The sequence below is a fragment of the Scophthalmus maximus genome, chromosome 4 (genome assembly GCF_022379125.1).
Source record: "Scophthalmus maximus strain ysfricsl-2021 chromosome 4, ASM2237912v1, whole genome shotgun sequence".
In the NCBI taxonomy this organism is placed as follows: Eukaryota; Metazoa; Chordata; class Actinopteri; order Pleuronectiformes; family Scophthalmidae; genus Scophthalmus; species Scophthalmus maximus.
The window spans coordinates 16,036,021-16,061,078 of record NC_061518.1 but is presented as its reverse complement, the minus strand read 5'-3'; the positions used below and the strand labels follow the sequence as shown (position 1 = coordinate 16,061,078).

Sequence of the window (25,058 nt, the reverse complement as noted above, 5' to 3'; positions counted from 1 at the left end):
ACAGATGTTGAGCAAATTTAGGCGCACAGAGGTAAAAGAGGTTTTTATCTTTTGCCCTTTGCCCTGGATGTCCTGAACAACTGTTACGAGGGCCTCAAATTACCCCGAAGAGGATCTGTTTGGCTTTCAAGAATTCAACCCCTCTTCCAGAAATAGAGACCAAAGGTAACAAGTCTGTCTCTTGGCTTGTCCAACATGTCACAGGAGCAATAAAGAGGTAGTTTAAACAAAGTTAGGGTGTGTTTCATTACTAAAACGTTGTATATTATAAGCATATAATCAAAAACAAATTGCAGCAGCCTTTTTCTCAAAACTACAGGGAGGGAACATGTTAACATAACGTAGGCTATGCCCTCAAACGCAGAAGGAATGTTTGCAAAATGAGTGTGAAAGTTTTGTTTGTAACTGCACTAAAATGATCTGAAAAAAAAACTGTGTGATGACCTCTCCCCTTTTTTAAGTCATCCTGCTTCTGTCTGTCTACATTTTTAGGGTATCCTCTGGGTGAGGCAGGGCCTTACCTGTGTTTAAAGGTGACACATTATGCTCATATTCAGGTTCATACTTTTAACTTGGGTCACCACTTAAAAAGGTTTACATGCTCCAATGTTCCGAAAAGGAATCAGTGTTCTCATACTGTGCATTCCTGCAGCTCCTCTTTTCACCCTCCGTCTAAACACACCTGGATTTCCTCCCGATAAACTCGGGATTGGCCATCTGGCCCAGTCTGTTGTGATTGGTCAACCAATTTAAAATGTGTAGGGAATGTCACGCCCCTTCACCAGAAAAGTGGAGATTCTCAAATTGCAGACGGGGTAAACCCAAAAGAGTCCAACTGTGACATCACAGTGGGCGAGAAATCTGAAACAGTTATTCCGAGCCAGGCTGTAGGGTTTAGCCAGCTCACAAAATAACAACAGGATGGTCTATTTTCACAGTTTGTGGGCCGACAGGCTCCACAGATACACACATGTATGTATACAAACACTGAAAAAGTGATTTTTGCATAATGTGTCACCTTTAAGTCTCTGGTTTCAGCAGACAGTCACTCTCGCCCTTCCTGCGAGCAGCCGCTGGGTTATGTGCCTTTAGTTTTCAGTTGTTCTTTTTCTTGTATTTTGCTTTCATGCTCACACAACAGTCACACAAACACTTCATGCACATTCTAAACTTCTTATTCTATACTGACATGCACACTCCATGGATTTAGTTAAGTAAGTTTAAATTACTTTAGTTTTTTCATTAAATTGAATCCACTGCTGAAAAGTGTCTCTCTCCCACATTTGTCATGGCCTTACGAGCCGGGTTTTGACAACTGTCAATTTAAACTTTGATCACAAGGAAAGGTAGTTTCATAGCTGAGCAAAGAAAACGCTGCTGTAGTTGAGGACATGGTCTGTAGAAGCTGGCAGGCAGCAGACGTAAGACTTGAATAATAAATGAATTCAAGTCTTATAAACCTATGATGAAGTGTCAGTGAAATATAAGCCTGTCCACTCTCAAGCGCCGGTGTTTCAACATGAGCAAAGAACTGCTGCCAAGAAAAAAAAAGATATTTAGAGAGCAGGTAGAGAGCATCAATTATGCATTTATGTTTCTAGCTGACATTTGTGTTACACCAGGTCCAGCGTAGTTGTCGTACCACATACCCTCTTTCTAAGATAACAGAAGCAAACTAGAGGCTTCACTTAGCTGACGCATCAACAAGTCAGTTACTTTTATCATTAGTTGGTTATGAGATCTAAAAGAACATATAGGACACATTTTCTCATAAACTCCCATTTAGAAAAATATTTTTCCAGTTTCATAGTATTAAATTAATATTTTATAGTTACATTTTTGTGCAGAAGTGATCTGCCAAAGAGATGAGATAAAGCTCGACTCAAACTAAAGACCTCAACTACTTAAATCTTCTACAGTCTTAACATTTCAGACCAGCACAATTTTAATAGACACTTTTGAGGAACCAGTTTTCAGATACTTTGCTTACTCATTCTGTAAAATCAACATATTTTTCTTTAACTTTTTGACAATTGAAGGTAAAACACTGTTTTCAGTCTAATAAAAACCCCAGTAACAGTAGTATGAGAATATCTATACAGTATTGTAAGTGGCCAACAATCCTTTTGATTCATTTTTATATTTTTTTACTGAATTAATACTAATCAGGTTAAAGAAAAAAAACTGTACCCATATAAATGTGCAGTGGGGTTCAAAAGACCCCACTGTACATGAATCAGCTAAAACTGCACCGAGGAGTGAAATATCCATATACTCTTATTCAATAATATGAATGTGGACTTCTATTCTAAAGGAGCTTCAGGAAACCATATCCCCACATAATTAATATATTTCGTCAAGTACAGTAATAGTGTAAGTCACTGTAGTTTCTTCAAGAGCTCAACTTGATTCTGAGTTTTTGCATCAATGCATACAATGTCAGTTTATATCATGAATTTACAGCACAAAAAGCTGCAGTTGTCACTTACTGCCAGCTCTTGCATCAACAGCTGTTAGTCCACTCGAAGTAAAATAAAACAAATGTCACTTCAATTTATCTAGAAATAAAGCAACTGCTATTGGGCGACAGGTTTTTCCAGCAGGCGCGTCACAAATGACAGATTTACAGTAGGTTTTATAGACCTTCATTGGTAAATAGGAGAACTTTCCACTCATTAGATTAATTTGACCTTAAGGCTTGCGCATATACAGTAAATTGAAAAAGTTGCTGAGGTTGGCAGGATGTGAGCTGCAGATATTTACTGCCCCACTGGTGTAACTGAAGCACAAAAGATTGCACACAGAAATGTTGTCGCTTTTCTTCAAATCAATGAGTCTGTTTGAAGGTGGAGGGAATAGAAACCACAAGCTTCAGAAAGTAAACGCCCCAAAACCCATCAAATCTGTACAGGACTCTAAAAATCCAATTCATGTGTTCTCCATTTTTGTTTTTGCGGTTGACCTTTTCTTCAACAAAACAATATCGGGGGGTGTCGTGAGAACCTGGCCTTGTCAAAAATGCATATCGTATACCTGTAACATTTGGAATCAGTTTATTTGTTGCATGTCTTTCTCTAATCTCCCCTAATATTTCCTGTCCAATCACCTACCGTACTCAATCAAATAAAGACAACAATAACATGAAAACAATACTGTGCACAAAAAGAGGCCGGTGAGAAGGTTTGAGTCAGCAGATACATTTATCACCGTTAAATCATTAAGATCTGGTAAAAAACAAAACTACTAATACAGAAAAGTACAATTTACATTCATATTTCCTTCAGCATTTTAGTCAAATATTTCTCATATCTCACTGAAACCAGTTGATTTCAATATAAACAACACATTTTACACACCATTCACCTCAGTGAGCAGTTCTCATATTGACCCCATCCCACAGTGAGTGTTTCTCCTGTCAGCCATGTGGTACAGTAGGGTGTAACTAAGGTAACTAAGGTAATCCACTTGTAGAAAGCTTTGGTCTTCAATGTCCTTTTGCAGACAACAAATATTAACCAGTTATAACAGGCAGCACAATTTTGCCAGTGGGTCAACCCTCTCGATACCTACTGTGAGCTTCTTCAGCGACAACTGTTTATGTCCTATGATATCCACAAGCTGTTATGTCTCATTCAAATGTAAAAATATCACAGAAATATAGTCTATCTATGAGGGCTGTTGTGACAGTTCAAACGGTGTACTTGTCCTCTCCTTGCCTCTGTGCTTTGTGGTAGTGGGTGTAGCTGCCGTACAGATCGTTGAACACCTCTCTGACTCCCATCTGTAGTCCGCCCATCAGAAACTTGATATCCTGCTCCACGCACAGGTCCAGAATCTGATAGATCCCCTCAGTCAGATGCAGCTTTATGTCCGGCCGCAGGGTAACCTGGAGAGGTGAATCAGAGGGCAGTTATGAAAAAGGAGGAGAAAGATTAGGGGATCTTTGTTTCCCTGGTTGAAATCCTATCAATAAGTTTAGTTACGCCAGGAGGCAGCGATGAGGTTATCGGTTTTACTTGTTACACACACACACATATTTTAGCTTCAGCTCCACCCTAATCTAACAACACCTGGCTGCTGCCTGGAAAGTTCAAGAGCCATTAGAAACCATTCAACAGACACACCGAGAGACAACAGATTAAAGGCACAATTCAAATCCAATTCTAGGGATTGTTAGATGACTCACACAGAGCTCAAAGAATCCCAAACACATCTTCTGCACCTCTCTGTCTGAATGGGTACTTTCATGTATTCCTTTCAGTGTGAGACTCTGTGATGGAGACTGCTGAGTCAGGTTGGCATCATGTTAAATACAGTCTGGTTGCAGAGAGGAGCCACGTTCACAAACCAGACGTGACTCACTGCTCTGAGGGGACATCCAGCCCCAAACTTTCACCACAGTGACTTACAGTAATCCTGGACCTGTTCACTGGGATGTGTGAACATTTGCAATCTGGCCAATGGCAATACTTCCCATCTCTGCTCCTGTGCGTCAGCGCCTCCGTCACTCTGCTCGACTAAATCTCTCCAGCTCAGTGCTCACCACCAGACAAACTGGACGGGATCAAAGGATCAGCTGAGATGCTGCTGCCTTATTCATACATGTACGTGTGTGTGTGTGTGTGTGTGTGTGTGTGTGTGTGTGTGTGTGTGTGTGTGTGTGTCTGTGTCACTCACAGCTGTGAAAAATTAGTATCTAGTATAACAGATGGGTTGGAATGAGGAACTGTGCTGACTTTGTATGATACTATGCCTGCATGCCACTGAGCGTGTAGGTGTCCCTGAACATTTTGAGGACCAGTATGACTAGTAGACCTTACAGAGTGAGGACATTTTTAACCAGTCCTCACTTTCTGACACACCATCAATGAGTCGTTTAAGGATTAAAGGTTAGGTGTGTGTGTGTGTGTGTGTGTGTGTGTGTGTGTGTGTGTGTGTGTGTGTGTGTGTACCTTCTGGAGCTCTGTGACGTACTGAGCCACCATAAAGGCCGACAGCGTGGTGAAGCTCTCAGCTGTAGCAGCAATGTGAGAGTACATTCTCTCTATCAACCTGGAGCACTGGAGATACACGTCACCATCCGAACCTTCAAGAAAAACAGAGACTGGTGTTATTTATTCACTTGATTATATGTGGCACTTTCTGTTTAGGGATTTAGGGGTTAAGCTGCAGCTTTCTCTGCACTTAGTGTACTGCAGCAGCAAGCATGGAAACTTTCCCTTACGGCCCTGTAAGATGTTTTGGTTCCAGTGCCTGTTGTGCTTTGCAGCTGTCCCAGTTTCGCTAACAATGTTGCTACACAGTACTACAATACTGCCTTATTGAGACTCAAATGTTTTTAAGCCAAGACAACAAATTATACTTTAATTCAAGTTAACTTACAGCAAAAAAAAGTTGAATGTTTCTATATCATGCTTAAACAGCACTCTTGTTGCCGTTTAAAGAACAGTTTCTATGGTGACTAAGCAGAGCTTCCTGCACAAGATGTCAGCAGTTTGCAGTGGGTTTGAAAAATTTACTTTTGAGTATATTTTAGAAACTGCCAACATTGTTGACATGCGACTGGGTATGACACTGAGTCGCTGTCAGACCCAGCAAGTAGTAAAAGGGGAGAAATTTAATGAAAAAATTTAATCCAGCATTGAACTGACTGTAAAGTTAATTTAAATGAACCTGTTACATTTCAAGGTCCAGCAAAAATCAAACAATATATGTACATTTCCCTTGACACGCTGGGAATTTTAGACTCATATAAACTTTCCTCCTGCTTTCTCTACTGTACCTAGAGTTTTTCTTAATGTGCTCTTGAGTGAAACCCCTCAGAATAATAATGAAATCATAGTTTTTTTCCCCAAATGAATTAATGTAATGATTCTACTTGTCCAAGTCTGTAGATTTTACCAGTGTCACTGTTTCCTCTCTGCCGACCCTCCTGCATGATGGATGCCACCAGATGATAGAAGACATTTAAGAAGGATGGAGCTGCATTCAACATCGCCTAGACACACACAGACACACAAACACTGAGTAATGTATCACTGTATGTACATTTATCAGACCGGGAGGTAAAACTAATCTATATGATATGTTGGATTGTCATAACGTTGTCAACTTTTATTGTATTCACCGGTAAAAGACAGACAACCACTTGTTTGAAAACCTCTATGTTAAGTGTCTATGTTCAGTTACTTGGAAAGGTGGTGCATTTATTCTTGAGGATATCCAACTGACTTCAAAGTATATTACTGCTGTTACTGAAACAGCCCATTTTCTCATAATTCTGAACCTGAGCTAATGGCTCCATCAAAAAGTGCTTTACATCCTCAATAATTTAAATTCTCTAAACAGAGTGAGTTACCAAAATAATATCCAAGATTAAAGACATAGGACATTAGAAATTGAACAGAAATGCTTCTGACAAAACAATGCTGCAATATCCATCTATTACATAATTGTCACAGCCTGAGCCTCAACAGAGCAGGTATAAACTCAGCAGTTCAGTAACTGACTGGGGTAAAGTTGGTTTCCCACAAGAGCTACGTTTGCATCCCCCCCCCCCTCCACACACACACACAGTGGATAGAGGGGGGGATGAAGGGAGGATAAAAAAAGAGGGGGGTGACGCCACCAGCTCTGGTTGGAGCACAGTAATGGTTTCCATTGACTTAAACCCGCTCTTTGCCAACCTACACCGCATTCCAACTCCCTTACCTCTCCTCTCCACTTCCCACACCTCTCTCTACTTCACTCCTTCTCTAATCTACACTGTCCTGAAACTTTCTTCACTTTCTTTCTTTTGTTCTCCATCTCCTGATTCTTCCCTCATCTCTTTATCACTTATCTTTTATTTCCCTCTTGTCCTCAAGGGTTTTTAGTCCTCCTTCATATTCTGCCTCCTCTCAGTTTTACCTCCCACCCTCTCTGCTGCTCTCTTTTACTGCTGTCTTTTGTCCTAACAAACATCTGCAATCAGTTAGCTGACTCTCGGCCTGTTTCATTCAATGCAGCTGCCCTGTTCCAGTCCCACTCTGTCACTGTCTCTCAGCAAACAACATTTTAGACAGGGAGAAACGGAAACATTATCACATTAACACCAGTTATACAAAGGTGCAAACTAGAATGTAAAATCCCTTTTAAAATGTATTAATTTCCTGTAAAGTATAAGGAAAAAGGGGTTGTTTTGTTTAACACTGAGAAAAAAAGCTGAAAATGTAAATGTTATGAAATTTTCGTGCAGCTGTGACTGGTGAACTGCAATATCCTCTGGTTTAAAGCGACATTCCTCTGGGCATCCTGTGGACTCAGCAGCACAGATTCAGGCACAAGTCGCATTTTCTTCAAATCTTGGAGCGAAATCAGCAGCATTGACCTACAACAAACTAGGTCTGGTTTCATAAGTGGTGAGAGAGAGGTGGGGGTGCTAGAATTATCTGTTGCTATGGTTATGGTTATATGTATTTACTCCATTCCACCACTCTGTTCTTGTTATTGTCTTCTTGTACTTTGGATTATATCATATCCTATTGCAGAGGTCAAATGAAACCAACCATATCTTAAAAGTCAACTAGTGCTATACTAATAAATTAGCGCTACTAATATTAGCTGATATTACATTATTGCAGATATATTGGTATTGATAAGCAACAATAAATTGTAGTACAGATATGCCATGCTAGGTTTGATGATAGGCTGTCCACCAGACAGCACAGACAAGGTGATTTTTACACTGTAACATTTCTCACTTGGTGTGAATTTAGGTCACATTTCTTTAAAACGACAAATCTTGTATATCTATATTTTCGTTATGAGTAAATTTTAAGGAAACTAAAAAAGTTACACAATGCACACTTTATTGTAATCTGACTTATTTCATACTCCAAATACTCAGCAAACCTCTAAAATACAGTATTGTTGGGGCTATACTCTCCTGAAAGTGCATACAATCCATCTCTTCGTACCTGAGGATGACACTGAATGATGGCAAACAGCGCCTCATGAACAGCCAGGAATGCTGACTGGTAGACGAGTGAGGACAAGTGATCGAGGGACACCGACTGCAGCGCCCCAAGCACCAAAATCACATGGTGGGGGTTGGTGATGAGCCCTTCTCCCTGGCGCAGCAGTGACGTCAGCGACGTCACCGTAGGAACGGTGAAGGGAAGGGTCAGAGAGGTGTCCCGACCAGACGATCTTACCAAGAACTGTTAACATGGAGAGATAACACACACAGAGAGCAAGTTAAGAGAGATGAACACATGTATACAGCTACAAAAAGACACACTTACACACAAACGGGAAGTGAGATAACTTTTTTTAAAGCTTTCTGGAAGTAATAAACACTGACGACACCATCGGGACTCTTCCAGACAGTTTGACTCGTCACAGTAGGAAAGACACAGCTGTTACTAATAACATTAACTACGGTTTTGATCTGTTCAAGTGTCCCAGTGCCACGACAGTGAGAGTGAACCCGCCTTCACCAGGTCTCAGGACCTGAACCAGCTATATGGAATATATAATTGTTTTATTTATACCCGAGCTGATCCAACTGTCACTTGTCACTATTTATTTTGTGAAAAAAAATCCTCTTCTATTCAAACAAATTATGATTAAACAATATTGGGGTATTATACTACTTTGCCTAAGTCCACATTCACCACAGACCACCAAGAACTGCATTACTGCAAAATATAAGGACCTATAGAAATATTGTTTTGCCTATAACACATCAATATTTTTAAGCTATGAAAAAATCTGATGGCTTTAGACTTTTAAGTGATTCTTCTCACACATTGTATAAAGAGTGTGGAAGAAATGAATCAATGACATATGGACACTGAGAGATGGTAAAAGAGGAAAGAACAGTATGGTTAGCATATTAAAGTACTCTGTGTGTGTGTGTGTGTGTGTGTGTGTGTGTGTGTGTGTGTGTGTGTGTGTGTGTGTGTGTGTGTGTGCGTGTGTTTGTGTGTGCATGTTTGTGTGTGTACAATATGGTTAAGCAGATTGCTGTCTGTCTGCTCCACCCAGCAGGCCTAATTAAAAGCATATTGACCAAAGGAGCCTCAGTGGAAATTACAATGAAGAGGCATTCCGGTGGAAATCAGCAGATTGTCGTTTGGCTGCTGAGTCACTCAAGACAGCTGTCACATGTACTGTACTTCCAGCTTAAATATAACTGATGCCTGAAGAACAAATTCAAAATACTCTCAACATGGGACTATCCTTGTCTTGACACTGCAGTGCTGGTTACACTGATCCTTCTTTTTAAGCTTCTGATTCTTTTCAACTGTCTTAACGTCAATATAAATCTTTAGGTCCCAGGATTATCAAAATTTAAAGGTTAGGATTTGCTAAAAACTTTAAACAACCAGCATGTATACGGTCTGATGATTGGTTTAATGACGATTACAAAAAGACTGGATTGATACAAACATAATTTCAACAAAATCCACAAATCTTTTTTTCAGATAGGCAATATCTGTGTGCATATCTGTCTATAAGTAAGGTGTATTTTTGTGATGCTCACTGAAGCCTGCTCCTTCCTTTGCTTGCGGCATATGACTTTGTGTGGGTTTGTGTTTACGTGTGTGTGTGTGTGTGTGTGTGTGTGTGTGTGTGTGTTTTTCTCACCACCATAGCAGATATAATCTGCGGTGCAATGAGCCACAGAGCTTTAGCGCAGGGCTCAGGTAACTGACAGCAGAACAGCAGCTTAATGATGGTTACTGCCGATAGAACCTCCTGGGGAACAGAAGAGGTAGTGAGAAAAAAAAATGAGACAAATTTGAAACAGATTCTATTTAAACATGAAACAATAAAAGTGTATGTGATAAGTGGAGATGGAGTTTGGCCTCACCCTGTGGTTTCCAGCCCTCAACTTGCCAGCGTTCAGCCCTTCTCTGATCATCAGGAGCAGCAGCTCCAACTGACCTGTTGTACTTTTCTCCACAAGGTGGCGCAGCAGCTCCTGCACAGCTGACTGCAGCTCACAGACGTCTTCTGAAGACAGCCAAGGAGCTGCAGGCAAAACAAGTGTTTAACATTCAGTATAATGCTGAGTGACTAGAGTAAAAAAAAAAAATCAGCAGATCAGTCTTTTTGATAAAGAGGTGGGACCCACCATCACAACATAATCAATTAAAAATATCTAGCAATAAATATAATGATTACATTTTTTATAATATTGTTTGGTCATAATGCATCATCATAAATCTAATCTGATGCCACATTTTATGTAAATTTGTGTTGTAATATGTGATGAGACTTTGTGAAATATCACATCTCCTTTTTAAACCCCCCCACAATTAGACTGTCATATTCGTTTGCCATTTCAAGACAAATGTTTGTTATTTGAAAAAAAACAGGCATGGAATAAAATTAAATGTTACTGTTGTAAACATATGCGAGTATGTGCAATATGAAGAGGTAATAAATGAAAGGACAACACTGACTGTTTGCACAGGCGAATGATGTGTTAGTTAACGTGTACCTGCAATCAGTGTGTACACATTCTGCAGTATCTGAACATACAGTTCATCCAGCTCCTCTCCTCCCTTCTCCTCATCTCCTCTTGTCCTCTTCATTGCTTTGTAGAAAGTGGACAGGAAATTGAGAGAGGAAACCAGGGAGTCCATGGGCCTGGAGGCAGAGCTTATTTCTCTGAGGATCTGCTGGCACAAGCTCTGATAGAGGGGCATGTGGCTCAGGGTGAGCCTGGTGCCATCCTGCTTGTTGTCATCCTCCACTGACAGCGAGGAGAGCTCACAGTGCAACATGACGGTAACAACTTCAACCACAAAGGCCTGATCGAGTGCACTGGCTGACGGGACAGCAGCTCCGCTGACAGTCTGGGTGCTCAGGACCGACTCGATAACTGGTCCCAGTGTAGCAGTCACTCTTGTGAGCATTTGGGTCAAAGTTTGATCCATTGGTTTACTCCTTCCCAGGTTAGAGGTCATCGCCTGTGCGAAAGAAGTTAGCGATGCCAGCTCAAGATGAACTGACAAAATGGATGTTTCTGGATGTGGTTTACCTGAAACAGCTGCTGAACTTGGTGCGACCTTGAGCCTGCTTGCCATTTCCTTACTGGTTAGAAATGAGGCGAACTGCTCCAGGTTGAGTTGGACGCTGCTATTTCTGTTTATTATCAGCTGGACCAAGGACCTGATGAAGTCCTGCACTGCTTTGATCATATCCAACCAGTCAGGGCTGTGCGTGACTCGAAATCGGCCATTGTTGCTATGCCAGAGGAGAGAAGACACAGCAGCCTGCAGCAGAGTACCTGCATGAATGAGCTTCAAAACACTTTTTAAGTGTCTACTCTCCACAAGAAAAGTCAGGATCCTGAGCAGCTTCACTAGGAATACAACATCATTTCCACAGTCAGGAAGATCGACAACCACCCCGTCTGACTGACAGGAGGTGGAGGTGAGCATGAAGAAGAGGAGGAGGAAAACAGAGGAGAGATCCTCAGAGGTCATCCCATCTGGGTTAAGGTTTGATAACATTTGAATCAGGATCACCAGTTCCTTGGTCTGAGTGACAGTAAGCGATACAAACACGTCTCCAGTCTTAGAAGAGGCCAATATATCCTCAACTATGGTCTCGTTTTTCACCAGTTCAGAAAGAGGCTGACTGTCATTGTTTCCTTCTTCCCGAAGCTTTGGGAGCGTAGCACAAACCTTGGGTGCAGTTGCCACCGTGAGAACACCACGAATCCTCTTAGTGAGGGAACAAACGGTTGCAGAGAAAACTGAAGGCAACTCAGCAAGAATTGGGCTTTGGAGAAGCTGTGAAGATATGAGGAAGACGGTCATGCAGCTGGGTAGCTGGTCCATTCGTCTGCTGAGGAGTGAACCGACGAGAACATTTGCTATGCAGGCCACATCTCCTCCGCTCAGGTAGGGAGCAATCAAAGGCAGATTGGATGCGACAAGATACCAGTGTGCAACAACGTAGGAGCTGGGATTCACACTGCTTATCTGACCGTCCCACACCTGATCTCCATCTGGACTCACCTCAAGATTCAGTTCAGCTAAAATAAACTGTGCTGCTCGGTTTAGCGGTGCAGCAGTGCTGGGTTCGCTGAGTGAGTTGCTCTCTAACATCACTTTTTTCATCTGTTGTAAAGTGAGGAGTTTGAGCAACAAACAGCTCATGGGGCTGCAGGAGGGGGAGGGATGGAGACGTGCTGGTAAGACGTTACCAGAAACAAGACTATTCATGCGAGTTAGGTCTGGTGCATTAGAAAGAGCTTGGTCCTCAGTCTCACGTCCAGCTGTCATCTGAGCAGAATCAAGAGATATGTATTTACTACAGTGAATTTCAAAAAGCGTGTCCACTTCCACCCAGGTGTACCAGAGGAGCAGAGTGGCCTCCTGGGTCTTCTGTTCCCACCGTACCAAGACCTTCTCTGGCTCTTTCTGGTCCAATTTCTTTTTGCCTTTCCTTGGGGTCTTTTGAATTATCTTTGTTTTTTCAGGCTTCTTTTCTGTTGACATCAGCTGCAGTAACTCCTTGACTACCTGCTGCAACTCCTTCATCAGTGCTTGAACCTGCCGGACTAAAGGAAGAGGAGATGCATTGTCTAGTGTTTTCAGACTAAATAAAACAGCATGAAGGAGCTGGCTGAGGGAGAAGAGCTTCAGTGATGGATCTTGTCTCTCTTGATCCACATTAACGTCCCCTTTTTCTCCTTTACAATCTCCTCCTCCATCAATCTCCATCTTCTCTGCATGGCTTCCTTCCTTCACCAGGTCAGGGAGTATATATCTCCTCATGGTCTCCAACACTAATGAGCAGATCTCTAGGCCCTGGGATGGGGGTGTGTCCAGAAGACAAGTCCTGAGGGAGGCGGAGACACCCTCAGACAGCAGCGGAGGTCGCAGTTCTTCCAGAGCTGGCTGACAGACCACAGACAGGAGCTCGGAGAAGAGGCGAGGGAGCTGACGGAGCTTAGTGTAGGTCTGGAGGAGACTGCACACCATGAGCTGTGGGGATAAAAAATCCAGTCTCATTCAAAACTCATCTGTTTTCAAAGATTGTGGCAATTTATTTGTGTATTTATAAGTTATCAATTCACAGCCTGAGCTTTACTATTGATTGTTTATAACATTTTCATATGGAATACATAAAAATAAAATTTTATCATACAATAAAATTTGGGATTTACTGTTAAAATCATGACCTGTCTGGCCCGCTGCACTCGTGCTTCCACGCATTCAGAATCAACCCAGGCTGATGACAACAGCTGGTCCAGGTCTGGTTCAAGAATCAGATGGTTGAGACTCAACAGCACCTTCAAACAGCGGTACCATGCTGGGATGCTGAAAGACAAGATGCAATATTTTTACATTGGATGACAAATAAACTGTTTACATGAAAAATCCTGTCCTGTCTTGTGAAAAAACGCATCAGGATGAGGTAATTGTTACCTTGGCTGGGCTTGGTTGAAGAGCATTTGTGCCACTGCTCTGTAAAAGTTGAGTTGGACCTCTTTGTGTCGTATCCTGTCTGCTGCTACATTATACATATCTGCTGACAGAGCCTGGCTCAGCAGGGACTCTACAGCCAACAGAGCCAGGCTCCAGCTCTCTGGGGATTGGAGGGAGGCCGGAGAAGATTTCCGACCAGGGGTCTCAGACACTGCCGGCTCTGCTTTTGCTGGTGAGATGTAGTGATCAAGACATAGGTCCAAGGCTGGGACCAATCTGATGAGAAAATAGAAACACAGCATCTTCTGTTCTTCTTCACTTCCTCCTCTTTCTTTTCCATAGCTTTCCAGGAAAAACTTGAACAGCAGAGACAACGTGTTGGACTTTACAGAGTAGTGCATGGGGGGCTCGCAGTAGCCCTGAGCACTCAGTTTGGAAATGATGGCACTGACTGGCTTCAGGGGGCCTTTTGCCCCACCCGGACCGCGTTTCCCAGAATCACCTTTGGATGGAAGGAGCTCCTCCTTGTAGGAGGTCATGTGCTCAGACGGAAAGAGCGCAGACTGAAGGATGGCGTCTATCTTGACGCGGACATCTCTGCACAGCTGCTGACGGAGATGTGTGTGACAGGATGCTAATTCGCCAGAAGTCAGCAGGTGTCTGAGTAGCACTAATGGCTGAATCAGTTGGTTGGTTACCATAGTGAAGACTCTGTTAGGGTTGGCTTGTTGTCTCTGTACTGCTAAATAACAAGACAACACCTGAAGTAGCCCCTCAAACAAATTACATGAGGGTTTGCCATTAGGCTTGGAAGGGGATTTATTTGTATCTAACTCTAGGTGATCTGGGGGAGAGTCCAACATGTCCAGATTGGCAGCAGGTTGGTTTGGAAGACACTCTGTCATCACCTCATCTTGACATGCAACTGCCTCCGTCATGATGGTTTCTGTGAGCAATGGCTGCTGTAGCTCACAGCAGGCCATAGAGCAGAGCTTGACCAGCAGATCAACCATGAGTTCATACTTGGTGATGAAGACAGATGAGAGCACCGGAGAAGAGAGAATACCCTGACACACACTCAGTATGGTGGGCGCACACACCAGTGACTTGGAGCCAATACGTGCACACTCCTGGAGACGGTCAAGCAGCAGCTAGAGGCAAAAAGAGGAAAAGGGTGACATTTAAAAATTTAAAAAAAAACACACCCTCTTTCTAAAGTATGAATTTGCCAGAGCATTAGTCACATGATTATCCTGTGAACAAACACAAAAATAGAACATGCAAATTCATTCTGTCGCATTACAAACATCACTCATCCTGGTGTTTTATTTAATTCTGCATGCACCTGAGCCATGTTGAGCCTCAGGCTGATGGTCTTGCCCTGCTTGAGAAGTGAGTGGAGCTTCCGGCTGTGAAGCAGGTTGTCGAGGTAACACCACAGGCCTTCCAATACATTCGGAGAAAACTCCACTTTCTGATTGTACCAGCCTGTCAAAGCATGGGTGCACCAGTCCAACAGCACCTGCAGTGAGAAAAGGTCAAGACAGACATTAATATGCTGCATTTGAATTAATCTGATATAGACAGTCTTTCCTCAACTATCCCAGAACTGACGCTGAGGCAATTTTGAACAAATTACAGAATGAAAATACAAACTACAAACAATAAACAAGAAAAAATTAAAAATGGCATAAAGAAAATATCATTATGGTTAAATGAGGACACGAGCATCGTGTGAGACAGCTCCAGATGGTACCTGTTCCTTGTTGGGCAGCAGGCACTGAGAGGAGATCCAGGCGAAACGTGCCAGCTTCAGCTTGTCCTCCCATGGAGTCTGAGGACTCTTCAGTTTCAGATGGATACCGGAGTAGATGGCAGCCATCGCTGCAGCTGGTGCTACTGCTGCACAGTGAAGTGGAGACTTTAATAAAAACCATATTGTATTGTAAGCACAGTTAACTCGGATCTCATGCTGCTACAACTGAGTCACACACATCACATTCACAGTATATACGAACATCCTAAGAAACTGCTTAAATTTTTTAAATGTAGCTAATTTGCTCATATCTTTTTATTTATTATTTTTATGGGAGGGGGTCACGTGTACAACCCGAGGTTCTGTCTGGTCAGGTCCATCTGACTCTCACGACTCTACGACTTGAACAGACTGACATGCTTACGACACCTAGCTTGATAGCATGGTCTCGCTAACGTCCGAATAAGCTAATACTCGGCCTGTCACTCGTCTGCTTTCAAGCAAACCACAGGCGAGCTCCCACTCTGCTCGTTAAGTAAACGTGATATACATTTGAGTAACTGTATTTGTATTGGACTTACGACTTTTCAGTCTGCACGTGCCTCCTGTTTTCAGACTTGGGCGAACTTTCAACTTTCACCCCGCCGGGCAGCCCCAAGCAATCGAGGGTCGATCGACATTGTCGGGGAACTGTTGCCTCCGATGTTTGGCGATGTTTGACTCAGACCTCCGCAAATATCACATTTAAAGGAGGGTTTTAACGTGATAGTATCCAATATGTAATTCAAATGTCCTTTAATGGCATGAAAGTTTCACAATCAACGTTTCCACAGCCTCAAAATGTAATTTTACCAAGGGCACGGTGAAGAAAATAGGAGAAAGCCATTTGATAATAGTTCATAACACGTGTTTGTATGAGCTATATTAATACAACCTCAGTCTTTAAACTTGTTTTCTTGTAGCCTGTACGTGCACATTTTATTAGTATTTTGTCTTGGAAATGAATTCCCAAACCCAAAAGCTGGGCATGATTGCCACTCTGGGTTCGCTTGGTTATGCCTCGGGAAGTGCTCCGCCCTCGCCGTTCGCACCTGAGAGCGACGCCAGGGTCACCCCCTTCCGCCTCGTACCCTTCCGCCTCTCTTCGGGAACATTTGAATTATCTCTCGGTGTGGGTGTTGGTGTCGCTCGTGTTTCCGCGTCACCCTGGCGGCCAGTCGAATCTCGAGTGTCGAGCGACAGATGCCAGCGACAGGCGGGGTGTTGGTAGTCGCTCGGCGATAAGAGATATCAGGGCGAGGACGCCTGCGGAGCGCAGATAAACCTGACGACAACGGTCGGAGCTCGACAATGACGCTACAGCCAAGACGACAACTGGGCGACGGCGTGTTTACCTGACTGCCGCGGAGCTAGCATGGACCTCGGACGAAACCTCTCCTGTCACTGGATACCACCGGTGTCGGTGTTACTGTACGGTTCGTGTCACTGAGCTCGTGTCTAGTCTGTCGCTGACCACTCGCACAATGTGGCTTCTGATTCGCACGTCGGGCTGCACACGCGGAGCGCATCTGCACAGACGGACACTGACGCAGCCCTGGAGGTCGAACCTGTCAGCTGCCCTCCAGCCTGCCGGGGCCAGGACGTCCGTCCACCCGACAGCCAGGCCCATCGCGTCGCTCCTGCCCCATGCCCACTGTTCACACCTCCCCTGGTCGACAGCCCGAGCGCGGACAGCCTCGCACGCACCTGTTGCCTTTGCGAGCTCCTCGGCCGCCCCGACGCCTTCACCGGCCAAGACGCCGGTGGACACGGACAGAGAACAGACGCCGACCACGGTCCCACTGGAGGATGTGAGGAGGATTTTGCACCTCGCTCATCCAGAGAGATGGAGACTGGCAGGTAGAGTGTGTGTACAGCGTGTGTCAAAGGCACAGAGGGGCCCCCTCTCCACCTGTCCCCTTACACGAGCACAGTTATAGTAAGGAAGTAAGGAAGTCATCCTAATGACCAGTCACGATGACAAAAACAGATCTACACATCCAGAGCGAACCCTCGCCTACTCTTCCATAATAGATGTCTTTAATGGGAATCTTAATTTCCCCAAGTTTTTTTTAATTGCACTGTATTCTGCTCTGACCTTGATTGGAACCAGGTTACCTTTTAATCAACTGTTTACTGAATTACCCCTTCCAATTTTTTAGTTTAATACTTTATTTTTATGATTTGTAACTCTGCTTTGTGCTTTACTTTATGGGCCCCAGCTGCTTTAGGCTTCCTGACAGTCTCCAGTGCTGTAACAATGTCAGCTCCATTCCTTCTGGGCAAAGTGATCGACACCATATACGCCGCTGGAACGGACACAGAGACAATGGCGGCCTCCCTCACATCGTTGTGTATCATGCTGACGGGAGTGTTCCTATGTGGTGGAGCAGCCAATGCTGCCAGAGTCTACCTCATGCAGATCTCAGGTGAGACACGAAATGGCCAGGAAAAAAACTATGTGAATATTTTTCTGCTGATGTACTAATCATTGAATAACCTGGTCATTTCAGTGCAACTGTCTCTCACCTCTGTGTTCTTACATATTTTCTCTTCAGGTCAGCAGATTGTTCGTAATCTCCGTGCCTCCGTCTTCTCCTCCATCCTCAGACAGGAAGTGGCATTTTTTGACCGGAACAGGACCGGCGAGCTCATCAACCGCCTCTCGGCTGACACGGCCGTGGTGGGCCGCTCGATCACAGACAACCTGTCAGATGGGCTTAGAGCTGTCGCCCAGGCAGCTGCTGGTGTCAGTATGATGGTGAGTACGTCCCTCGGAGTTGTCCTCTGTGGCTGGGCAGGACAGGTTTCAATGCGGAATTAAGAGACATAATTTAAAACGTAAATAGATGTGTTGGGTGACAAAAATGAAATAATTTTGACACAATAACTGCAAACTAAGGACACACTCCGTATCCTACTAGCCACAAAAATAAATCTCTCCTAGAATGTGTGTATTGATTTGATCAAACCTGATTATGGTCAATTTTATGTTAATCCAAAATATCCAAACTAACCCAATAGGCTAGAGGATTGTGGGAAAACAGATTTAACATTTTTTAATGTGTAGATAATCTTGAAAGAGGGCCACTCCCACAAGAAACGTCACTAAGAGCTGGAGGTAGAAAACCTTGTGAGTGTGGAGATATTTACAGCAGGTTCTTAAAGTAATATATATATATATATATGTATATGTATATATATATATATATGTATATGTATATATATATATATATGTATATGTATATATATATATTTGTCAGCTATTTGTCAAAATCCACGAAAGGTTTTTTATCAGACTGATTTTTTGAGGGGAATTTCCCAAACAGGAAGATGATAATAAACATGACACATGCTGCAAAGACATTTTGTTTTCATACAAGGAAGTAAAATTGAATTTCTATTAACTGCTGCGTCTTTCTGTCTGCTCTTCTAGTTCTATGTGTCCCCCAGTCTTGCAAGCTTCGTGTTGATGATCGTTCCCCCTCTGGCCGCTCTTGCTGTAGGCTATGGGCGATATCTTCGCTCCATCTCCAAACTCACGCAGGATGCACTTGCTCGAGCCACAGAGGTACACTGACTGAACAAATAGACTGAAGACGTGAAGAGGTCCTGTTTCTGGGACTTGTGTGAACAGGAGTTGAATTGTTTTATCATGTTTTATTTATGATAACATTTTTGGTTAAGATATTAATAAGACAATTTTAAGAGTGTAGATGTTATGAACAAGGAAGCTGTGACAAAATAAGATTCCAAAGTTCTTTTGTCGATAAACCCATTGATATTGTTTTTGTAGTATAAGAATTTAATGAAGCTCTTTACTGCAAACAGCTGTTCATATTCATGGTTGGTGAGGACTTGCTGCCTGTCCGTTAGTTTCCTGTGTATCTGGTAGATGTTTCACTGACTGTGCTACCTTTATTAAATTTGCAGGCAGATTAAATTTGCTATGTTGATAATCTAATTTCCCGTTGTTAAAATACTAATGCGTGTGTATGTGTGTGTGTAGTTGGCGGAGGAGCGTATTAGCAACATGCGGACAGTCAGGGCTTTTGGTAAAGAGCTGTCAGAGGTCAATTCATACACAGAGAAGACAGACCAGGTCCTCAGCCTGGCCAGGAAGGAAGCTGTGCTACGAGCTGGTTTCTTTGGAGTGGTAAGTGTGTATGTGCGCGTGTGTTTGTGCATGTCCTGGCAGTGATGCAAACCAAATCCACTATCAGCAAATGAGCTATTGCACAAAGGCTTCTGCATTTTGCCAATGTGTTTTAGGTTTGCTCCACTACCGCAGTGTGCAAGAAATTTCACCATTTAAAAAGTATTTTACAATTGTCCATACATGGTCTTAGAATAGATGAGCCCACTTGTTGCAAGAACAACATCAAGTGACTAAATAGCATAATGTCTTGATTTTGCGATCTCTTAAAAGACTTTCCCTCTTAATATTCTATATCGTTTGGATATTTTTAATATGTCAGTGTTCAGGTCGAATTTAATTACATTCACCCTAATTTATGGTAAATTTAATAAACACGACTCTGACACTGTCAACAGAAACTATACACTGTATGATAAGGTAACATTTAATTTTGGGCTATTGTCTTTGATTAGATTTAACTCAGAGGATCTAATAAACTGACTGTTTGTGCGTGCGCATGTGCTTCCCAGACTGGTCTCAGTGGTAACATCATGATCCTGTCAGTGCTCTACAAAGGAGGCCTCCTGATGGCCAGCCAGCACATGACTGTGGGAGAGCTTTCATCATTTCTCATGTACACCTTCTGGGTGGGCATCAGTATCGCAGGTAACACCCACACATGCACATACACATAATTTCCATGCATGTGCACTTTCCTATTTTGTATGAATATGTATATATATCTTATCTTTTTACATGTACCATGTATTTCGTCATCACTATTCAAATAATATGGGTTTTCTTTCTTCTGTCTGATGCACAGGGCTGAGCTCATTCTACTCTGAGCTGATGAGGGGTTTTGGAGCAGGAGGCCGACTTTGGGAGCTGCTGGACAGAAAGCCGGAGTTTCCCCTCAATGGTCAGTACACAGATGTACACTCACACAGACAGGAGAGTTCCCTCTTTACTTCAATGAGTACTGTTTTGTCCTGGAAACATCCTCAACGTCTTACAATTATTTATGTATCCAGAAAAACAAATAATATTTGGTGTAGAATTGTATCAGAATTATAGATGAATCATTCTGTCCTTCGATCATTACTGCTAATGGAAAACTTTATTGGGTTTTATCCTCTGCTATGTTTAACTACATGAATATATATATCTGTACATACATACTGTATGTAAGATACTCTGCATGCTCCAAATTTGTGAAAAATATCTTTACTGCAAAACAGAAATTGACGGGATCAAACATCACTTGCCTTTCATTTATATTCATGTTTTTATTTACTCAGTGAAGAGACATGATGCACAGTTAGTATTTTAAGGTGTAATGACATTTGTGTCCTGTGCTGTTTTTTGATTCATCTTAATAATTGATTGTTTTATTCCTACTTATTTGTTCTTATATTTTATAGAGTTGGGCAGTGCATTAACAACATACTCATTCTATATATTGTTTCGTTCATCCACAGAGGGCCTAGTGCTCCCTCAAGAACAGCTGAAGGGCCAGCTCCAGTTCTGTGATGTTTCTTTTGCCTACCCAACTCGTAAGGAGGCTCCTATTTTCCAGAACCTCAGTCTGCTGGTCCCGGCTGGTACCATCATGGCTGTGGTGGGATCCAGTGGATGTGGAAAATCAACCCTGGTCTCGCTGCTGCTCAGACTGTATGACACTGATGCTGGTAAGAGGAGAGCAAGGGCTACTGCTACTGCTCAATCATTAGATCTTAAAGATCTGATGGTGACAAATTAATAAGTACAAATCTACATACTGTATAGCAAATGGTTGTTTGTTTACCTCTTAAATAAACCTCTCTCCAGGTATCATCACAATAGATGGTCATGACATCAGGGATCTAAATCCCTACTGGCTCAGGCGTCACATTGGAACTGTCAGCCAGGTAACAAGGGAATGTTATGCAACCTATACAACAAATCTCACAGCGCAGACACACAACATCTGTCATGCATTTCAAGTTACTGCAAGTGGCCAAAAATATTTAGTGTTTTGAGTGAAGATTTTCGCAGTCTCACATTCTCATATTCTCACACTCTCCATCTCCCCACCTCTCTCCCAGGAGCCAGTGCTGTTTTCTTGTTCCATCAGGGATAATATTGCCTACGGTGCAGAGGCCCCGGAAGATGTGACAGCAGAGGACGTCTACAGGGCAGCCAGAGTGGCCAATGCCTATGATTTCATCCAGACTTTTCCTGATGGCTTTGACACTATAGTGGGGGAGAAAGGAGTGCTGCTGTCAGGTGAGGGACAGAGACGTCCACTGTGGATTCAAGCAACTGAATCTCGCCATATACATATTATGCAATAAAGTAATATATTCTATATTACAAACAATACTGTTATGTCTATTCTTTTTTTATTAAGATAGTGAAACCCCATTTCAGCTTTTCTGCCTCTACCCTTCCATACAGTACATATGGATCATCCATGGATACAATATAAAAGTATAATAGACCCTTTGTGCCGTGTGCACTGTACATGTAAACACACTGAAGAGAGTATTTGTGTTTGTTTCTCAGGTGGTCAGAAGCAGAGGATAGCCATAGCCAGAGCTCTGCTCAAGGTAAGTACCACAGCACTGGTGTTTTACTGTTATCCACTCCTAAAGAAAGCACGGCTCTTGTCATTTATCTCATCTGTGCATAAGGTTTTGTCGAAAATATACCTGTTTACTATGAGCGGCAGGTATTTGACCCAAATCTGGACGTTGCTTTACACCGTAACCTGCCTTAATACCTGTTTTTAAATTCCTTAAAATTCCTCACTACATATGTTATATGAATCTGGACGTACCTGGATGTAAACTGCAACTTTCTTTAATATTATAACAATATTTGTCTTTTCCCTGCACAGAATCCCAAGATCCTGCTTTTAGACGAGGCTACCAGGTGAGAGTCTTGTGCCTGATTGTAAAGAATCACAGTAAAACCTTTGAACAAAAGAGCTTTACTTACAATCCTTTCACTGTCTTAACCCTTGTTGACTTCAATCTCCCTGGTTTTCATTGTGATTGTTAGAGACACGTTAGCTCAGTTGTTTAAACAATCCTTAACATCCATATTTCCTCAGTGCACTGGATGCTGAGAATGAGTTCCTGGTCCAGGAGGCCTTGGAGCGTCTGATGGAAGGTAGATCTCTCTGTCTTAGTCTTACAAATTGCGTTCACTTATCAAGAAAAGAACTATAATTCTAATTTAGTTTGCAGTGTTTTTTCCTAATGAGACTCTTTGGTCCTTATTTTGTTCTTCCCCTCTCACCCAATCAACAGGGAGGACGGTCCTAATCATCGCTCACCGTCTGTCCACCATCAAGAATGCAAATGCTGTGGCTGTGCTGGATCAGCGCCGTGTAGCTGAGTGTGGTCAGCACACAGAGCTGCTAGGCAACAGACAGGGACTGTTCAGAAAACTGATGGAGAAACAGGCGTTTCTACAGGAAGAACAGAAACGAGCCCTGCGCTGAGAGAGGGGCAAGTGGAATAAGAGGAGGAAGAAATCTGTGGGCTTCGCTCCAAAATGACTTGAAATGCTCCAAGAGACAGATGTGGAGGGAAAGGAGGAACAAAAAAATATGTTTGTTTCCTGGAGATGGATAAACGTTGAAGGAAAGCATAGGAGGACAACAGATGGGAGATGGGGAAGCCACTGAGAAAGTTAAAGGGATTTTGAATGTCCCTTTACCCCTGGAGTGACTCTGAAGCATCACATAAAGAGATGTTTGGAAAGGAAACCCAGGGTAATCTACAGCCAAGACCGAATAACTGAAATATGGATCAGTGAAGTAATAGAGATACTTTATTTTGAAACACATATATAATTCTACACTGAAAAAAAGGAGATGAGAAGAGAGAAGACAGACATTTCTCGAGGCTCGCGGCCAATATGTGATTTAAATCACTGTCACTACTGCGGCTTTGGAGAAAAGCTCCAATCCAATATTCAGACATATTACAAAAATGTAAAACCTCTTTCAGTCTCTGTTGTGGGACTCTTTAGTTTGTGATACACATATTTCTGTTTATGTATTACAGATTTTTTTTCTTTAAATTTGAAGCTTACAAACGAGTCTTTTCTGTCATTTTAGAGTTTAAACAAGCCAAATGAACCAGCTATTTGTCAAGTCTACACTGTGCTGTAAAAAAAAAAAACATGACTATTTTGACATATGATTAATGTATGAACATTTGTTGTGGGGAAATAAGAGCGACACTCCTGAAAGTCAAGGTTGAGGTGCTAACAAGGGACTTGGTGCAATTAGATTCAGTCACTCTTGAGTTTTGGATTTAAGTGACAGCCCTGAAACTGCCAAACGTAACCATCTTCATATGTCATGCAAAAGGAAATGTGTGCACAGTGACTTAAAGACACTTGATTGAGGCCTGGTAAGCAGCCTCTCCCCTGGAGGAGGAGCTGCTCCACGCGAGGAGGAGAGATGCTGGAGGCCTCTTCAAAGACAGACATGGTCTATGTGAGTCATCTTCACCTTTCTCATAACAACTGTCACTAAAAAAAGATTTTCTTTTTTGTTCCACACATGCAAATGCCTTGACCTATAATGCTACTTAACCTTAAAAAAGACATTTCAGCATCATGTTTTCGTGGCTGTCGTCCAATTGTATACGTCCATATATCCTTTGCTTAGGATATAAAACTTGAATCTTTTTGGGTGTCATTTTTAATTCACGTTTTGAAGGTGGTGTTGTATGGAATTAGTACAACACTGATCGGTTATAATCAGCCATTTCATTACTCTCATATTGTCATTATACTTTAGTACTCACTTTTTTAAACATTAATTTATTACAGTGTTTAGATTGTATATCAGTTAATGTTTCATGTTGATTTATTATAGCCAGTCATTGTTTTATTTTCTTTATTTCATTTATATTTTTGTAATTTCACCAAAAAATCAAATAGTTATTACTTGAGCAGTTGAGTTTCATGTCATTACGACATACTTGTCTCTAAACTTCACATGTCCAGTATTGGTTAATGTGTAGTGTCCAGTGATCCTCCCCCCTTTGTTGGTGATATTACCAAACCTTTGATCCACTGAAATAAAATTTCTGTTTTGTAAAAGATAAGATTGGCCTCTCACTCCGGTCTAAGATAACAGTGAAGCTGATCATAAATCACAGAAGACAGCTATCTCACATCAGTGTTGAGTTCTAAATAATATGACCAACATGATGTACATGTATGGTACATTTCTTATGATTTTGTCTTTGCTAAATTATTATACTTCTATGTAAAGATAAATAAAGTGAAATATCAAAAAACGCTGTTGTATTTATTTGGGATATTTGATTGTTTCTCTGAGTTGCATGGACCTTAACTCCAATTCTAAGCAGTTTAAACCTTCAATTCAGTTCTTAGGTTATAAATCACCATTCCACTACAGAAACGCTGAATCGATGAGAAAAGGAGCCACAGGGTGAGTCGTCCAATCTCATGACACATCTTATCAGTATCTTATCAGTCTCCCTGTTTGTCTCGTGCAGTGTGTCGGGCTGTCAGTAGGTGGTGCTGTTGCCCCATGCTCTGGGCCATAGCCATTTCCGAGGAAGTGTTCCACTGGTCACTGCTGGTTCCTGGGATCAAGGTTCATTCAGTCATTCATACTAAAATAAAACTTTGTTGTAATGTATTGTATTTAGCTGTTGGT

At 42.3% G+C, this 25,058-nt stretch overlaps 2 protein-coding genes across 4 annotated transcripts; one reads left to right on the top strand and one right to left on the bottom strand.

Annotated features, from left to right (window-relative positions):
* Positions 1–3,181: 3,181 nt before the first annotated feature.
* urb2 (URB2 ribosome biogenesis homolog) lies at positions 3,182–15,936 on the bottom strand. 2 transcript variants are annotated; one of them, XM_035629092.2, is made up of 12 exons: positions 15,774–15,936; positions 15,193–15,338; positions 14,782–14,958; positions 13,437–14,587; positions 13,190–13,328; positions 10,493–12,992; positions 9,860–10,020; positions 9,634–9,744; positions 7,959–8,201; positions 5,902–5,998; positions 4,953–5,086; positions 3,182–3,886 (listed from the first exon to the last, which is right to left on the bottom strand). In XM_035629092.2, the coding sequence occupies exons 2-12, from the start codon at positions 15,316–15,318 to the stop codon at positions 3,689–3,691; spliced, it is 5,037 nt and encodes a 1,678-aa protein (XP_035484985.2). In that variant the 5' UTR covers positions 15,319–15,338; positions 15,774–15,936; the 3' UTR covers positions 3,182–3,688. The 2 variants fall into 2 exon arrangements, with proteins under 2 accessions (XP_035484985.2, XP_047187453.1); XM_047331497.1 differs by having other exon boundaries at positions 15,193–15,357; positions 15,774–15,867.
* A 341-nt stretch (positions 15,937–16,277) lies between these two features.
* Positions 16,278–24,477, top strand: abcb10 (ATP-binding cassette, sub-family B (MDR/TAP), member 10). 2 transcript variants are annotated; one of them, XM_035629093.2, is made up of 14 exons: positions 16,278–17,091; positions 17,454–17,660; positions 17,790–17,992; positions 18,668–18,802; positions 19,241–19,387; positions 19,900–20,035; positions 20,193–20,288; positions 20,848–21,057; positions 21,197–21,276; positions 21,454–21,634; positions 21,914–21,957; positions 22,248–22,282; positions 22,464–22,522; positions 22,663–24,477. In XM_035629093.2, the coding sequence occupies exons 1-14, from the start codon at positions 16,716–16,718 to the stop codon at positions 22,854–22,856; spliced, it is 2,103 nt and encodes a 700-aa protein (XP_035484986.1). In that variant the 5' UTR covers positions 16,278–16,715; the 3' UTR covers positions 22,857–24,477. The 2 variants fall into 2 exon arrangements, with proteins under 2 accessions (XP_035484986.1, XP_035484987.1); XM_035629094.2 differs by having other exon boundaries at positions 16,940–17,091; positions 17,842–17,992.
* Positions 24,478–25,058: the final 581 nt, after the last annotated feature.

What these genes read in the sequence shown, in the direction of transcription:
- urb2 (XM_035629092.2), bottom strand. Translation starts at nt 15,318, where the DNA reads ATGGCTGCCATCTACTCCGGTATCCATCTGAAACTGAAGAGTCCTCAG. An exon ending in TGAGGCTCAACATGGCTCAG is followed by an intron (nt 14,588 to 14,781) that starts GTGCATGCAGAA and finishes TTTTGCCTCTAG; the next exon opens with CTGCTGCTTGACCGTCTCCA. An exon ending in AGATTATATCTGCTATGGTG is followed by an intron (nt 8,202 to 9,633) that starts GTGAGAAAAACA and finishes CCATGTTAACAG; the next exon opens with TTCTTGGTAAGATCGTCTGG.
- abcb10 (XM_035629093.2), top strand. Translation starts at nt 16,716, where the DNA reads ATGTGGCTTCTGATTCGCACGTCGGGCTGCACACGCGGAGCGCATCTG. An exon ending in AGAGAGATGGAGACTGGCAG is followed by an intron (nt 17,092 to 17,453) that starts GTAGAGTGTGTG and finishes TATGGGCCCCAG; the next exon opens with CTGCTTTAGGCTTCCTGACA. An exon ending in GAGCTGGTTTCTTTGGAGTG is followed by an intron (nt 19,388 to 19,899) that starts GTAAGTGTGTAT and finishes TGTGCTTCCCAG; the next exon opens with ACTGGTCTCAGTGGTAACAT.